This window comes from Phalaenopsis equestris, unplaced genomic scaffold (assembly GCF_001263595.1).
Source record: "Phalaenopsis equestris unplaced genomic scaffold, ASM126359v1 Scaffold001359, whole genome shotgun sequence".
In the NCBI taxonomy this organism is placed as follows: Eukaryota; Viridiplantae; Streptophyta; class Magnoliopsida; order Asparagales; family Orchidaceae; genus Phalaenopsis; species Phalaenopsis equestris.
The window spans coordinates 49,268-67,156 of NW_018165798.1; the positions used below are offsets into that span (position 1 = coordinate 49,268).

General features: G+C 33.5%; 1 protein-coding gene across 4 annotated transcripts in view; it reads right to left on the minus strand.

Annotated features, from left to right (window-relative positions):
- The window catches only part of LOC110034145 (negative regulator of systemic acquired resistance SNI1), a 58,644-nt gene that overhangs the window by 21,815 nt on the left and 18,940 nt on the right, over positions 1-17,889 (minus strand). For all 4 annotated transcript variants that reach the window (XM_020738430.1, XM_020738428.1, XM_020738429.1 and 1 more), the window contains 5 exons: positions 11,622-11,703; positions 11,494-11,543; positions 11,110-11,325; positions 10,948-11,018; positions 10,245-10,314 (listed from right to left, as the gene is read on the minus strand). In XM_020738430.1, coding sequence (XP_020594089.1) covers positions 10,245-10,314; positions 10,948-11,018; positions 11,110-11,325; positions 11,494-11,543; positions 11,622-11,703 — 489 coding nt within the window. The remainder of the gene's footprint in view (positions 1-10,244; positions 10,315-10,947; positions 11,019-11,109; positions 11,326-11,493; positions 11,544-11,621; positions 11,704-17,889) is intronic.

Consider the following 17,889-nt stretch of genomic DNA (forward strand, 5'->3'; position numbering starts at 1 on the left):
TCGAAGATACCAAATAAGATTCAGTGACATCTCAAACTAACCTATGATTTGATTTTACATTTTTTGAAAGGGAAATTAGGGAAATTAGGTGATGTTTCGGTCCTGCAAGTTATTTAGATATTCGGGACTTGTTTCTGTATGTCATATGCAAATAGCTCAAGCAAATGTGAGGATTTATGTCGTACCGAACAACGATCTCAGAATCCTAAAAAGTTTTGGACTGATATCATACAATATAAAATCGTAGGATGTCCTAAAGGATAATGTGAGGATTTAAGTCATGCTAGACGAATAACATCGACGTCTTGTGGGTGTATATTATTTAAATCTATCAAAGTTCGGTTGAAGCCCCTCTTTCCACCTTCTGTTGTTGTCTCTATTGTCTCCTAGAGATGAATCTTCACTTACTCCAGGTCGTCACCTCATCTCAAGAAGACAGGAGAAAGAAAAGAGAAAAAATCATGCACTTACTCCAGGTCGTCACCTCATCTCAAGAAGACGGGAGAAAGAAAAGAGAAAAAATCATGCCTCAAACGACCTATCCTAGGGTGTTATACAAACATGCTAGAAAAAAAATATTTAAAAGTATGAGTACAGATGAATGTCTATAGTATGATGCAGTAAAGGAAAGGAACAACTATGTAGTAAACTACTGTAACAGGAAAAGACTGAAGGAAAACTATGAAAGTAAAGAAATATAAAGTAAAGAAAGACTATGCAATAAAGAAACAAAACTGAAACAACTAAATGTACCTGATTAATTGTGGCTATGCTACAAAACATATTGCAATCGCATGATATAAAGGGGTTAGATAAACATTTACAGATTATAAAAGAAAGGTTAAATGATAAGCATATGAAAATTTAGACTGGGATATCAGGCTCAAACTAGACTTCTTTCTTTATTTCTCGATCCCCCGGGCCATTGATATATTGAAGTCAACCTATCAATATCAACTAGAGGGCACAAACCAATCACCCCTATAGTCGAGCAACCCTACACCCTATCGTTTAACGGATGTGTGAACCCAAATAGTATCTGGACTTATCTTGTTAAATATATAATGTACCCATGTGATATAGTATCTGAACTTATCGGGGTATGGTGCACCTACATGTGATGTTAGGATAAGTGATGTATAGTATCTATTGTGTAGTGTCTATTGCATATCGTGGTATTTGTTGTGTAGTATCTAGACTTATCAGTTAAAGATATGTAGTGTATACTTTTCATAGATGTGGCATTTGTCGTTTTGTGGATGTAGTATCTGTTCTTTTTTTTTGCAAGTGTAATATTTGTGTAGTGTTTATTGTGTATCTGTTCTTTTTTAACTACCAATTCTCAAGCATTTTAAAGAGGGTTAGAGCTGTCGACGATTTAAGGGAGTGAAAGGACATCTCACTATATGAATATCGATTTTTATATTTTCAGCTATAAGAAAAGTTGATCAATGGTTATTTGCATCATTGTCTGATACCGCGCATCTCGAACTTATAGGCCACTTTAATGTTTCATATGCTTATCTAATAATTTTTTGAATGTTTTGTATAATGAAATTGAAAGGGACGAATTTCTAACAGGTTCATAACGTTAATCATTTATTTTCAAATTTAATCTCAAGCCATGATTATATCTATATAATTGTTTCATGCCACATTTCAAAAATCATATACCCACTGTATCATAATTTCCCAATTCCAGGTGCACTATAAAATGCCTTCAGGATAATTCCAAGTGACTCAATTTAGAAATTCACTTTGCCGGTTAAGAAATCATCAAAGCAAGATCCTTCCAGCCACATTTTTATAGATTATGGACCGCAAATGATAAGGACTACTTAATGATCTTGGCATTTGAGAAGGATTTACAGTAAGATTCAAATATCGCAAATGTTACAAATTTTGATAGTCTCAGACATCTTTTTCTAATATGGAGAGTGTATAAACAACAAATGAATGCTTCTTGATGCCTTAAAAAAAAATTCAGTAAGTATTTCAGCTAAAAGATTTACAAGGTAAGCATATGGAAGGTTTTAAGAATGCTTGCAGGTATACAGCCCTACTCCCATGTGTTTACACAACTTAAAATCCAAAGTTCTGTAAAATAAAACTAAAGGAAATTTGTATACACACCATGCAATTCTTAAGTATTTACATATGTAACACTTACATATATACCATCCAAAAATTTTCAAAAATTTTTTTATAGCAAAAATTTTTTTATAGTCCAAAAGAAATAACACAATTACATGCATAGGTAAGACAACACATATATGAGAATTGAAATTTGGGAGTTAGATATGAAAATATGCATGAATTGGGTGGTATAAATGTAAATACGAGAGAATTAGCTGTTGCAAATAGAAGGTAAAAACATGTGAACTGCAATGCAAAAGTTTTCCAATGAACTTTGCTATCAACCAAATTTCCATCAATACATTATGTCCACTTCATCAATATTTATCTATCGATAGGCTAGGAAACAAAAAGAACCCTTGCACTCCTTAAGGTTTAAAATTTACTTCAGCATATTCACAAAGGAAACCACTAAATCATTCTCTTAAAGCACCCAAAACCAATCTCCAACCATCAAACAGATTCCATTGTGCATTCGAACAGGAGCAGCAATAAGGAGAATAAAACTGAGCCATTAAAAGAGTTACTCAAAGCAAGAAACAATCCCAATATGTATTCGAATAAGGGCAGCAGCAGAGAGAGTAAAACCAAGCCATCAAACAATAGCAGGAATCAAAATCCAGCCACCAAAAATCAAATTTCCAAGAGCCCCCCAAAATCAAATAAAAGCCAGCCACTTGAATATGTCTTGAGTAGGAGAACAACAGGGAAGAAGAAAGTAAAGCCCTGTATTCAAAACCAAAATAAAGCCCTGTATACTTCCCTGTATTCAAAACCAAAATATAGTCTCCATTATATGTTCGAATAGGGGCAGCAAGAGGAGCAAAAACTGAGCTACCAAAACAAATTCCGAATGCAGTAATAATCTTAATCCGAGGCAAATCTACTGAATTACCATTCAGCATGAATAAGCAAAGGCGGCCATAGAATAGATATTCGTAAGAGAACCTTATTTCTTCATCAAAGTAATAATCAAACTAACATATTAGTTCCAATTGATTCCAATTGATCTACCAATCCCATAAACCAAAAGAAGATATCGCATGGCAGCTAATCCATAAACTAAATTAGCATTTCAAGCTGATTTGAAATATACTCCATGGTGTTAAAGAAGGTAACTACTCCAAATAATCAAGTATAATTGATATAAGAGAGGTTGAAATCTTTATCTCTTTCACTAATATTCCATAATCAGATTCTAGATGTAAATAGAACCTGACCTCAACTTCTTGCAAACTCAAGAACGAGAAGAGTAAGAAAAACCACGAGATAAAAGCTTCCAACAGTAAGTTCCACCAATTTCGTCTCCTAAAGCTTCCAAACGAAATATCAGCATCGAAACCCTCCCCCTGAAAGGGTATTTATAGCCAACGAGAGTGCAAGGGGCTCACCAACGGTGAGAAATAGGGAGGTGACGAGAAACACCCCAAAAGGCAAAGAAAGCACCCAAACTCAAGAGCAAGAAGGTTACCAAACTCGTTTGAGCGGGAAAAACCGTTACAAGAAAGTGACCGGAAATTATGACCGGAGGCGAAGGTCGGTAGTAACCGGAGAGGAAGGAGGTGATCGGAGAAACCGGAGAAAGGCCCCACTATTCAGCTGAGAAGAGCAAAAGGAGAGCTAGGGCACGGTTTGGTCCCAAGAGGAGAAGGGGTAGGTGCACGTGAAGGGGAATTAAATTTAGGAATTTTAAAACCTTTTTATAAGAGTTTTTTTTTTATTTAAAAGAAAATATTAAATTTTGTGCAATTCATTTGTGCACGGTGTCTTAACAAAATGGGTGGCCTCCCTAGCTAAAATCGATGTTTCACACGCGACAGCGAGGTCCGTTTTGTAATCCGGAGAAATCCAGACAAATTCATCGACGATCGCGCCAAATTAACTTCAATTCGCACGCGGCACGACAAACAAAATTATTTTGATTCGATTGGAGCCGTTCAACGAGAATATCATTGACCGGTCCTCACATAAGCAACAACCAAAGTCAAGTGAATTGTTCGCGACAGAAAGTTAAATGCCACACAAGTCATGGAGTCTACCTGTCTCTCAAATTTCTATAAGAACTCAACAAGAGCTTCAATATGTCGGCTTTAATCGACTCAACCGAATGTCAAAGATTAGAAACCGTCCATATGAAACATCAAGGAGTAAAGAATAGGCTTGAATTTCTAAATATTGTGGGTGCCGATCTAGTCCTCTAGGAAGGTCAAAAATAGAAAAATCCTCAGACTAGATCCTAGAGCATCTAAAGAAAATGAAAGAAAGACCTCAACAACACCTCTCCCGAGGAAGCACGAGCACGCCATTATCATGAAAGAGGGTGTTTCCCTCATCAGTGTCAGACCATATAGGTACCCCAGATTCAAAAAGTTGAGATTGAGAAGCTAATTCAAAAAATGCTTAAGGTCGGTATTATCAGGCCTAATGTGAGCCATTTTTCCAGCCTTATCCTGTTGGAGAAGAAAAAAGATGGTAGCTGGAGATTCTACTTGGACTATCGGGCTTTGAACAAGGAAATGACGTTGGACAAATTTTCTATTCCTGTGATTGATGAGTTACTGAATAAGTTTTACGGGGTCATTTTCTCCAAAAATGATCTTAAGTCAGGATACCATCCGATCAAGATGAATCCAGCAAATGTGCACAAGACAGCATTCAGGACACATGAAGGATATTATGAGTCCTTAGTGGTGTTATTTGACCTCACCAACACCCCAGCGACATTTCAGTCCCTCATGAATAAGGTTTTTCAACCTTATCTTCGAAAATTTGTCCTGATTTTATTTGATGACATTCTAGTCTACAGTTGTACACAGACAGAGCAAAGGGGGCACTTAAGGACCGTCCTGAAGATATTGAGAGAACATTAGTTGTATGCCAACTTAATGAAGTGTTCTTTTGCATAGTTGCAGGTGGAGAACCTAGGAGAGGTAGTGACCAAAATTGGGGTAGCATTGGATAAGTCCAAGATCGAAGCTAAGGAGTTTGAAGGACTTGAGAGGATTCCTGAGTCTCACTTGCTACTACCGAAAGTTCGTAAAAGGATATGGCATGACAGCATGCCCATTGACAAAGCAATTCAAGAAAGACAATTTCAAATGTGGGGAAGCAACAACACATGCATTTGAACATCTGAAGAGGGTCATGTCTAGCGTCCCGGTATTAGCACTTCCAGATTTCAATAAACCATTTGTGGTGGAAACAAAAACATCAGGGTACGGATTAAGAGCAGTGCTCATACAGGATCAGCAACAAATTACCTACTTCAATTAGGGTTAAGCAAGGCTAAAGTCAATATATGAAAGGCAATTGATGGTGATTGTCTTGGACATTTAGAAGTGGCGGCCCTGCCGACATTTTTTTGGTTAGGACAGATCAAAGAAGCTTAAAGTATCTTCTAAAGCAGCAGATGGTGACTGGGGAGCATTAGAGATGGCTATCCATGCTACTGAGGTATAATTTCGAGATTCAGTACCATTCAGTATTGGAGAACAAAGTGTTTTTAAGTGTCATGGATATGGACAAATTACATTCAACCGCCCAAATAGAAGAGTGATGTTTTTTACAGAGCAGGATGCGGTGGAAGAAGTAAATAGTAGACTTTGGAAATGAGAAGAATGAGGAGTACCAGCTAACTGCAGATGATGACAAAATGCTTATAGTTCAACGAGTTTTCTAGATAGAATTTAGGATGAAGAAGAATGGTTTAGGAATAAATTCATTATACTCATTAAACAGTGAAGTTGAAGGAGTACAACTTAATTAGAAACAAACACAATTATGAGAATGTGGTATCTATATACATGGTGGGAAAATTGAGATTATTATTCAGAAGCACCCTCAAATATATTCTCAGACTTAACTGAAGAAAGAGAATGAAATCATTATTGAAAAGAGATGACTTTTAGATTTCTTCATTAAAAAGCAATTGCAAAGTTAGGTGTCGTGTGATGTCGTATCGATGGATGCACGTACATTTATTAGGCTGATCATGGCAATATAATAGGAGTATATTTCACAATAATCACAAAAATATCTACTCATTTAATAAGAACAAAAAGCATATTGTACTTATATCTTCGAAGGAGTCAGCAAAATAGTTAGACAAAAATGGGAGTTATAATGTCTCGTGCAATATTTCTACAAGCTATGAGAGAGACGCAATTGAGACTGCCCTTAGTGATTTTGGAGTATAGTAAGAAAATAAGAGTCAACATGTGAGGCAATGTAATCTCTATTAGAGAAGATTTGGGATGTTCTGCCTAAAAGCCCACCTCTTGAACTATCACCCCTGTGTGAGATTCAACATACATACATCTCATCCCAGAATTAGAGCTCCCCAATTAACCAGTCTATCAGATGTGACCAGGTGAGAATGAGAAGTTGCACAAGTAATAAGCAAAGGGTTAGTTCATTAAAGTGCCAATCCTTACGCAATAACAGCAAAGATTGTGCCCAAGAATAATGGTCAAGTGTTGATTCCCCCAACAAAAAATTGGATGACTTGTTGGGTCAATTGTATAAAGACAGTATATTTTTAAGAATGATCAACACAGTAGATAACAACAAGTTTGGACGAGATCGAGAATGAGTGGAAGATTGCATTCAAGGTGCGAGATGGATTGGGTGGGTGGACAATTATGCCTTTTGACCTGTCTAATGCACCAAATATTTGTGAGATTGATGAACCAAGTTTTTTCAAACTTTTATTAGACAATTCATGTTTTTGTACTCTGAAGATATCCTGATGCAAAACCATTCAGAGGAGAAACATTTGTAGCACTTGTGATTAATTTTAGAGTTTTTCAAATAAATTAGTTGCATGGTCATCCGAAGAAGTGCCACTTTCTGACCCAGCAGACTAGCTTTTTTAAGTATATTGTGTCAATGGTTAACATTGAGATGATCCCAATTAAGATGGATGCTACTATGAATTGGCCTAGCCTATAATTATTTTACGAGTCATACAATGGAGGGATGACAGGACATTTTGGCAAAGATAAAACTATCTATAGTGAAAGAGAATTTTATTGGCCTGATTAGTACATAATATAAAAGTACATGACAAACATTACTGAATATATCACTTAACTAAGCTTGAGGGCAAAATACGAGCCATTATAGTCCATTACCAACTTCACAATTATTTTGGGTAGACTTGAGCATGGACTTTGTGGTGAGGTTATCCTAGAAATAGTGAAAGACTTTGATATGGTATTGGTATACTACTACTCCAAAATGACATTTGTATATTGTTACAAGTTGATGGATGATTCGCATATTACACACTTAAACTATAAAAAGATAGTCCATTTTTATGGTGTAACCAAGACCATAACTTCAGATGGAGATATAAAATTTATAAGCCACTAATGAAGAACCTTATGGGACAAGTTAGGTGCAAACATCAGTTCAACTTATCCACAAAATGATGGATAGACAGAGATGGTGGAATTCAAATTAGATAATCTACTAGGATATTTTGTAGGCCAGAACATCAAGTAATTGGACTTGACCATCCCCCAAGTTGAGTTTACTCATAACCACTCCACTAGCAAGTATACAAAACACGATCACTTCGAGATGATTTATGAGAGTACTCCTCTCATCCCACTAGAGTTTAACACTAAACTCCTTGCTATTGACCTTAGTGTTGATGCAAAAGCTAGATTGAAAGAGATTCAATCTTTACATGAACTGGTAAAATATGAAATTACTAAACAAAATACTATATATCAAAAGCTGGCAAAAATTCCATGAAAGACTAAGTCTATACAGAAAATGATTTCGTATTTCTCACAAGCACTTTTTGGAAACTCAAGCCTAAATAGGGCAAACCTTCATGGTTATCAAAATGATTAATACCAATGCGTTTTAAATTGACCTGTCAGGAGACTACAATATTTTTGTTACCTTCATCAATGTTGATCGATGCCTACTACAAGGATCCAAATGCCTCTAGTGAAAAAGGCAAAAGCTCCTAACTGGGAACAATGACACAGGAGTCACTGGATCTAGCAATAAGGAGACAAACAAACCTCTTTATCATGCTACTATTTCGATTTTGTTTTCCCGCCTTAGGGTGGGGAGACCAACACTACAAGAATTATTACTTTCCTATTTTGCAATAGACTTGAGATTTAATAATGTTTTAGTAACTATTCTATATTGAGACTAGCAGAAAGACTTTTGCATTAGTTTTATAATATTAAGATTTATTTCTCTAAATCTCTCCTATTATGAGAGTTATAATACATTCTTCTTCAAGTAGTGAGTTTGTATAGAGAGAACGGGTGATGTAACTTTCCTACATCCCCCTCATCATAATATAAACAAAACCAACGCTAGAATCAATCCTTATGTACCATATAGGAACCATGGAATGGTGATAGTCGAACCAAGCAAATCATGAAAGTGGCCCTCTTAATCCCTACTCCTAATTATTAAGCCCTAGATGTAATACTCAATCTACTAGTTGATCGAGCCATCATGCTAATTGGTTATAAAAATTCTTTGTTCAGGATATAATTAGCCATGAATTTTGTCATACACTAATTTGAAAATTCAATATTATTACCACATATTTAGTTATTATTGTTGGGCTATGCTAGATATTCTCTTAAGAGTTACCGTCAATTTACCCCACATTTTATCAATTGACTGAAGCAATTCCTGTATGGTTATGCTAGATTTTTTAATAATTCACAGTTGCAATTTACAGTCTTTTTTTTCTTGATTTCTAGTTTGCAAATTTGATATTATAGTAATGCTCAACAAATTTTTTTCCTTCTATTTCCCATATATTGCATCGCAGCTTAACTTGGAATCCTTAATTTTTGCTGAAACTATGGTATGAAGCAAAAATTGGGTGGAATGTATATAAATGGCCCAATTATTTATTAATAACTTTATGTGAAAAGTCAAATGCTCCTTTGATTTTTAGCTTGTTTATTAACTAATTGAAGTACTTATTCAATAATATAAATAAGTCGTGTACAAGCCAAGTACAATTATTAAGAAAGTTAAACAAGTATGAATATATATATATATATATGAAAGCTCGGCCCAAGCTCAAGCTTAATATGAACAACTGACCACATGACCAAACTAAGTCCAATCCATGAGATACTCGACTCAACTCAACTCGATACAACCAACATATGACATTAAATGTAGAATCTTCAAGCACTTGATTTACAAATATTGACAACAAGTTCCTCGCAAGCATTTGTAAGTAGATTATTTATTTACCATAAAAAAATATTTCTAGATACCTACTTCAAACATCATGAAAAAGTAATTATGGTTATAATGAAACAAATTTGATTTGATAAAGCATTTTTTGTTTTTCCGAAATGAATATATTCATACTTAAAATTCATTCACATCTTCATGAAAAAATTGGTAGATGCTTTCAGAATTATTGCTCTGATCATTTATATTGGGGATAAATGATTACAAAAAGTTATTATTCATTTGACTAACTACAATTTGCTAATTCATCTCAACCTTTGAAGATGTTTTTATTTTTTTTTTTTTTTTTTTTTTTTTTGTTTGTTCAGTGGGTGGGTTGTGACACCATTATTGTTTCTCTTCAAGTAGTAGGTTACTTATCTTATTGCAAAACTAAGTCTCACAAACTACTTGTGTGCCGGAGTATCGGAGACCTCAAAGATTACTTTGTGACATGCATTGTAGAAAGGATCAATTCCTAATCGTTGGTGCCCATCAAGTCTTTGCTTTAAGGAATCATCAAATTCTACCCACCATGTGAACTGAAGAATAGGCTCTAGATGGCCTGCTTGACTAATGTGCGCATGAGTTAAATACATAGAGCAAATTGGACAATAATCAATTCACATCCCATAATGGCACAAATTTATAGTCCACAATTTGCATTTTTGGTTTAGTTAATTACTTCTATCATAAAATTGTATTTAGTCTTCGTTGTCAAAAAAACGCTAAAATCATTGAAATTTAGATACAATAAATATCCTTTGATATTGAATCACTTCAATTTGATCATGTAACTGAATCTGAGCACACATAACCAAGTGAGGATTGAAAGTCCTAAAAATTAGACAATTTTGCAAAAATTGTTTGCTTGCCTCAAGAAAAGGGGATAACTGATCTTTATTGTATGTTAGCTCATCAAGAACCGTGTCTATAATAGGAATCCTGCTTAACAAAACAATTAAAAGAATTAGACCGGTAAGATGCTAAAACATTGCCTTGTTCATGAAAGTCATTTAAAAATAGAACGAAACTAGATATATTAATGCACCATTTTATATAATAAATTGCTTAAATATATAATAAAAATATGTACAGTGAGATTGATTAATTCTGTAATCAGTGATTAGAAATCATAAATAATTTATCATAGAATGGTGTTATATAATAAAAAAACATTCTATGCTCCTTTAAATGAATGCACGCATATTTAATAAATGAATTTTTTTAAGAGAGAAATAAGATTGAAGTTATAAAGTATATTAAATATCAAAATAGTCCCCTAATAATTTGGTTATGTTTAAATTAGTACTAGAGTACCGCATTTCTCTAATATAGCACCTTGTTTATATAAATTTTATCAAAAATGAATCTTCGGACAGAAATTATGATAAAAAAAATTAATCTCAATTTAATCCCTCAACTACACAAAATTGACCCAACTTCAGTTATGAGCGACCATTTGAGATCAATCTTACTCTAAAACTAAATTGATCGCAATCAAATAATCAGAGGACTATTTAGGAGTTTAATACCGAAAAAAAAAAGGCTCTTCTCCATCAAAAAAGAGTATGAAACCTGAAGCCATCTGATCTTGAAGTTAAACCAAATGTATCAGCTTCTTTCCTAATCACATCAAGCTCCATGATCTGGTGATAGAAAAAATTAGGCTTAATAGCAGCAATTGTAAAGCAATATACGAAAAAAATAAAAACCAAAAAGATGTCAAGAAAAGCATACCAAGATCAACAGTTTTTGTGCAGCATCACAAGTTTTTCTTTGAATTTCAGGGAATGCAAAGGACAAACCAACATAGCAACTAGTGGGTAGATCAGCAGAAATGCCATCTTTGTCACTCAAATCTTTAAAACAGATGTTGGTCTTATGAAAAAATCTAGTAGATATGATTGACATGCAACCATGGACTATACTTTTATAGTTCATTTTTCTATATGCCTGAAAATAATTTCAAACTCAATAATATTTTCTGGTCATTACCCGAGAAAATATATCAAACAAATGCATCTTAAAAATTGATGACAAGACTACGATGGGACAAAGAAAGTTCATCATACAGCTAAACTATATACAAATTTGAAATATGTGGAGTAAAAAATCAAATACCACAAGCTTGCAGAGCACGGATTCCTTTAAAAAGTCCCAGTTAAATGTTTCTGAAATCGCCTCAAACACAAATCAGAATGATAGCAAAATAAAAAGAAAAAACCATAGAATAAATATGTTTTACTTACCCTTACAGAAAGTATGACGAGGTAAGAAATCAGCTTCAAGTGAACGAACAACATATTGAAACAAGAGCATGTTCTGCACAATCTGTACGAATAAAAGATTTATCCCAACTTGCAAGAAACAAAGCAAAATTTCACAGGATGATAAAGCAGAGGTGACTACAAAGTACAAAGCTCCACTGTTTAAGAACTACTAAAATTGAGCGTCCATTCCATTTATACAGCTTTAAGTCGTCTTAATGCACCAAGAAAATTAACCATTTATAGTTTCAAAATTCAGCAGCAACAAGAGGCTCAGTAATAGCAGTTGTAAGCAGCAACAGTTTCATACAACTAATTTATCATTTCAGATATGATTTATAAATTATCATATGTGATAGAATAAAATGTGCTTTATGGTACATATGGATTTGCATAACAAAATGGTCCTTCTCAGTCCCTGATTTAGAGTAACTTGAGCTACAACCAGGTCCAAGTTATTTAATTCAAACATCTCTCTAAATCTTGTGATGAAATTCTTTAGTGTCTTGCCTAACTTTTACCTTATTTATAACAAAGCTCATGACTTATGGTGTGGTCGCTGCATGCTGGAGAATTGGGTGATAAAAGCTCTCTTGAAGTTGACAAATAATGTCATCATTCTGAGTAGCAAGAGAAAAAAAACCACCAAAGAGTCGACTATTTAGTAGTTGTGAATATTAACCTGCAATCCAGTGCATCATGGATGTCAAGCAGCGAGGCAAATAATTCAAAACAAGCAACATGGCCGGGTCGGATCAGTTATGTCTCGGACTGAGTCTCAAGTACTGGATATAGAATTGAGGAGTGGCTTAGCCTTGGCAATCTCTCTTGAGAAGGCATTTTTCTCTTGAGAAGGCATTTGATAGTTTCCTCTCAAGCTGATGAGATTAGGGACTCCAATCCTCTTCTTTCGATTCATAGTAATAAGTTTTGTCATCAGTAAAGGGTGGTGGATTTGCTCTAGAATTTCTCCTTTTGATTGGAATGTCAGAAAAATTATTGGGTAACTCCGTCCTGGGAGTAGTTATAGAGATACGCTCCAGAATCCCCTTTGAGATCACTTTTTTCACGTCTTTTTTCTGTCATAGCAAGATTCGTATTTAGAAACACCTAGTACTCCATATTCACTAAAGTCCTCTTGGTTAGTGCATTCTCTCCTATTTCTCCCACTTCCTCTATCCCTTCCAAACCTCTCTTCACTACCCAACTGACCCACCTCTCGCTCTTCCTCTCTATCCCTCTTTTTAGTAGAGAATCAAAAAAATGGGGAAAATATAAAAAATTAAAAAGAGAAGAAATACAAAAAAATAAAAAGAACAACGAAAAGAAAAATAAAAGAATAAGTGAATAAAGAAAAAAGCAAAATAATTGCATGTATTTCACTAATATTTACCTTCAAGTTAAATACTGTACCACATTTTTTCTATTTTATATCAACTATTAAGTCAAACTTTATGTTTTATAATTTCTTATGAATGAATTTACATATTAATAATTTTGTATAATCTATTAATGCTTTGGTTAATAAAAACACCGCTTCGCTCTGTATTTTGGAATCCTCAAGAGCACCCTTGATGAACTAAACCTGAACTTGGGATGAAATGAACTACGGAGGGCATCTATTTATACAAAAGGAATGACCCTTGTTGGGATCACTTGAACAAAAGAAGGGTCTGATACATTTGCAATGCATTAAAAGCCCAAGAAGCAAAGTACCTCCTAATAATAACAATTGAATCTACAAACTAACATACACACAAGAGAACAGCATGTGCCCGATAATGGACTCAAAATGCAAATTTACATACACTTTTTGATGAGCGTTCAATCACATGAATGACCGCCACTACCAATTATTGTAACTTTTAAGTGGATGTGTTCATATTCTTTCCAATTAAAACTAAGACTATAAAATCCATTGCATGCCACAGTTTTTATGATTCCTTAAGCAAAGTGCACGTTAATTTTTAAAAGTAAATAGTGCACATTTCAAGTAATAGTATGCTTTATAAAAGACAATATATTCTTGCAAGCAAATTTGTTATTAAAAAACAAGCGGTTCAACGCTTTTTTTTTTCACATATGTCATTGTAATTTTGAAGAGGCGTGCAAAACAAGTTAAATCACAAAAGTAAATATGTCCTTAAGTGCACCAAAGAATGTCTTAAATGATCAAACTAATGTTTGAAAATGTTGTGCAGATGAATACATAATGAATTCAAATCAACCCTATCAAGTACCATCATTTTACAAAATTCAAAATTCCTTTAGCATATGCTCGACATATATGCATGTTTTTTAATAGGACACATATCTAATCCTCCAAATCTTAGATATTAGCGTTGATGAGATTTGTGATGATAAGACATGTTTAAATTCATTATCTCAATCAAACACAACCAACTTGTAGTCAAAGAGTGTGAGCTTTCCAACTAGCCGGTAAAAATTGTTTGATCAACCATATAAATACACCCTTCAATGCCTTCTAAGAAAATCATTTAAAAAGAAATTCTTTGTACTAAAGTGTACAACGAAGGAAAATCTGCTAAGATCAGTAAAAATACCGGAGGATTATGCCCCTAAACAGTCGTGTTTGAATTTTCTATTGAAAAATCAATGGATGTTCAACCGGTTCAATTTTCAGCTAAAATACCTGCTAATTTTACATCTGGTCTTCATGTTAACTTGTCTCTAGCTCACTTGTTGCCTAAAATTCAATCGAAAAATATTTCTGACAAATTGATTCTATGTTTATCTGTCGATTTTAATTGCTTTTCATTTTAAACCAGTAAAATGTTCATCATGTCCACCTCTACTACTAAAAACCTTTTGTAACTCCCTCCCACCAATCTTGATTTCGCCCCAAACCATCGCCATTAAACCATTTACAGTTAAAGCTACTGGGAAGAAGAATGGGTTGCCACATAAGAAGACCTCCAAAACTCTAAAATTTTTCCTCCTAGTCCACTCCTAAAAACATTGAATAAGGTAAACCTCATCCTTCTCTTCCTTCACACTACATTTCAACTTCTCTGAATCCCTTAAATACATCTTCAAACGGGACTTACTAAGTCCAGGATTCAGACAAAATGGAGGGAAAATGGGATTCAAGAATCTATGGGATTTAAAGTTGTCATATTTGTTATTTGATAGAACTAAATGTTGAATCCTGGACAAATCCTACTACCCAATAGTTCCTCTGGGTTCGGATACTCATAATGTTCTAAAGGCTATGCATTTAATTATCCCTTTAGGTTTGGGCAATTACATACATAGCACTCCAAACAACCCCTTGGCATTTAGGCAATTAGGGTTATTGGAAGATTTACATGCAAACCACTGAATTCTGTGTATCTGCATATATAATATCTAAACTTCAATATTTACATTTACGTGTCATGTCTATACCTTAAAATGTGCATTTCACTATTTAAAGGTTAAAATATGGACTATTTTGATGTGTTATAAACGTTTTACATGGTCCAAGTAAAAAAGAGAAATTTAGACGTTAGATATGTAAGCATATAAGAATTGGGTCCTATGTATGTAAATGGCCCGTGATTTTTTTTGGTAAAATTCATATAGCAAGCTGAAATTTGGTAGAGATGTGTCTATGGTTTAGGTGTTAGATAATTAAATATAAAAGTGGAGTTGAACTCGAGCCACCGTTAGCTCGAGCTTTATTAATTAATAAAATTTGAGCTCGAGCTCATGCTTAATTCTATTGTTTTAAGCTGGCTCGTGTGCAAGCTTGTGAGAGACAAAAATTAATATTAATTAAATTTCATGTTATAATAAAATGACAAATAGAAAAAACAGATACCAAACTAACAAATCGAGTTGGCGCTAGCTTGAGGTTGGCTTGTTAGTTCATTGAGCTTAGTTTACGAGCCACTAATTGAGTCACACACAAGTCGGCTTTGCTCAATTACAGCCGCGGTATTATGTATGTAAATGCCATTATACATAACATTAGGATTTGGTTTAGGTTTAGGTAGGGTTCGCAAAATATACATTGAACATTCTACATAGAATTCATTTAATAATTATTCACATACAAGTTGCTCAATTCCTAGGACTTAACTGATTTAAAACCTAAATTTCATTTTTTTTATATCACCTTAGCTATGCATGAAAATGTGTTTTTAACTTTATAAAACTTAAATGGTGGTATTTTAGATATGATATGAAATAGTTGATGTACTTATGTATTTACATATCTAAAACCTTAATTTCAATTATTACTTACATACTTATGAATGCAAATTTCTACTCAACTGATGAGTTCAATGTGTTTGTCCTGAAATATATAGGTTGTTAATAGATATCTAAAATGCAAGATCATGAATGAACAATAGGTTTCATCCGAATAAAAAAGAATTAACAGATGAGGTTTTGAATGATGATAAGTTTTACATGCAAGTGACATCGCAGCTTCATACTTACCTTTCAAAGTTTATGTTTTGATGTTCATGTGCGAAATACAGGAATCAACATACCTAACACCAGGTGAATTAAGGTTGGGTTTATAAAGTAAGCAATTTCAATCAAATTACTTATTTTGGAATTTTACTGGGAGAATGCGAACCACACATTAATTCTCAAGGCAGTATGTCAACGAGCTCGGTTCTTCTAAGTGAGTATAATTTCAATAGATTTTAAGAAATGATATTTGATGCAATAAGTGTTGTCGATCAGTGGATGAGGAGTCACCAAACAAAAAAGCTTAAAAGTTTTATGAATCGGTCGGCCAAGAATTTGGTTCCGATCAGAATTTTGAAAATGATTGATTTAATTTAAAATATGTAATTTTGATTTTGATAATTATAGATAAGAGTAATTATAGAAATCTAGAAATGGTGATAGAATCTAGAAATGGTGTAGGTGTAATTATAGATAAGAGTTTGAAAGATAATGTTGTAAAAATTAATAGAGTTGGTGATAGAATTATAGCCCTTAAGATTATCATTGATACTAAGATTTTTAATATTATAAGTGTTTATGCTCCTCAAGTAGGTTCTAAAGATAAATTTTGGAATGACTTAGAAGACTTAATACAAATGATACCTCTTGAAGAAAGAATTTTTATTGGAGGAGATTTAAATGGACATGTCGGTAGAGTGGTAGAAGATTTCAGAAATATTCATGGTGGCTACGGTTTTGGAGTAACTAATGAAGAAGGTAAAGTTATTTTAGATTTTGCTTTAGCGTTTGATTTTGTTATTACTAATACTTTATTCAAGAAAAGGGATGAACATCTTATTACTTATAAGAGTGGATCTAATAAAACACAAATTGATTATTTTCTTATGAGAAGAAGAGATCGTCGTGATTGTAATGATTGTAAAGTCATTCCAAGTGAAAATTTAAATACCCAACATCGTTTATTAGTTTTAGATTTTAAGATTAAGAGTTGTAAAATAAAAAATACTAGGACTCATCATTGCAGAATTAGATGGAGAAACTTAAAAGATACAAATAAAATTAATTTTATGAGTAAAATTCAAGATTTCAAAATTTGGGATATTCATGAAGAAGCAAATGTGATGTGGGATAAAGTAACAAACGCTATTAAACATGTAGCAAAAGATGTTCTTGGAGAATCAAAGGGAAAAATATTTACAAATAAAAATAGTTGGTGGTGGAATAATAATGTGCAAGAAAAGAAAAAATATAAGAAGTTATGTTATAAAAATTGATTTAAATGTAAAAACTTAGAGAACTAGAGAAAATATCAAACGGCTCGCAGAGAGTCTAAAAGAACAATCTGTGATGCTAAAAATTCTGCTTTTAATGATCTTTATAATAGATTAGATACTAAGGAGGGTGAAAAATATATGTATAAACTAGCCAAACAAAGAGAAAAGAAAAGTAAAGATTTAACTCAAGTAAAGTGTATTAAAGATGAAAATCAAAAAGTACTTTTCTTAGAAAAAGATATTCAACATAGGTGGGTGAGTTACTTTGATAAACTTTTTAATGAAGTTTCTGAAAATACGATCGAACTTAGTGATTTTAATATCGTAAATAATAATAAAACGTTTCATTTTTACCGTCGCATTAGCAAAAAAGAAGTTGAGGAGGCTTTAAAGAAAACCAAGGGTGGAAAGTCTGTAGGACCTGATGATATCCCAATTGAAGTGTGGAAATATTTGGGAGATTTGGGAGTTTCTTGGCTTACTAAACTCTTTAATATTATTTTAAAAACTAAAAAGATGCCTGAGGAGTGGAGGAAGAGTATTTTGGTCCC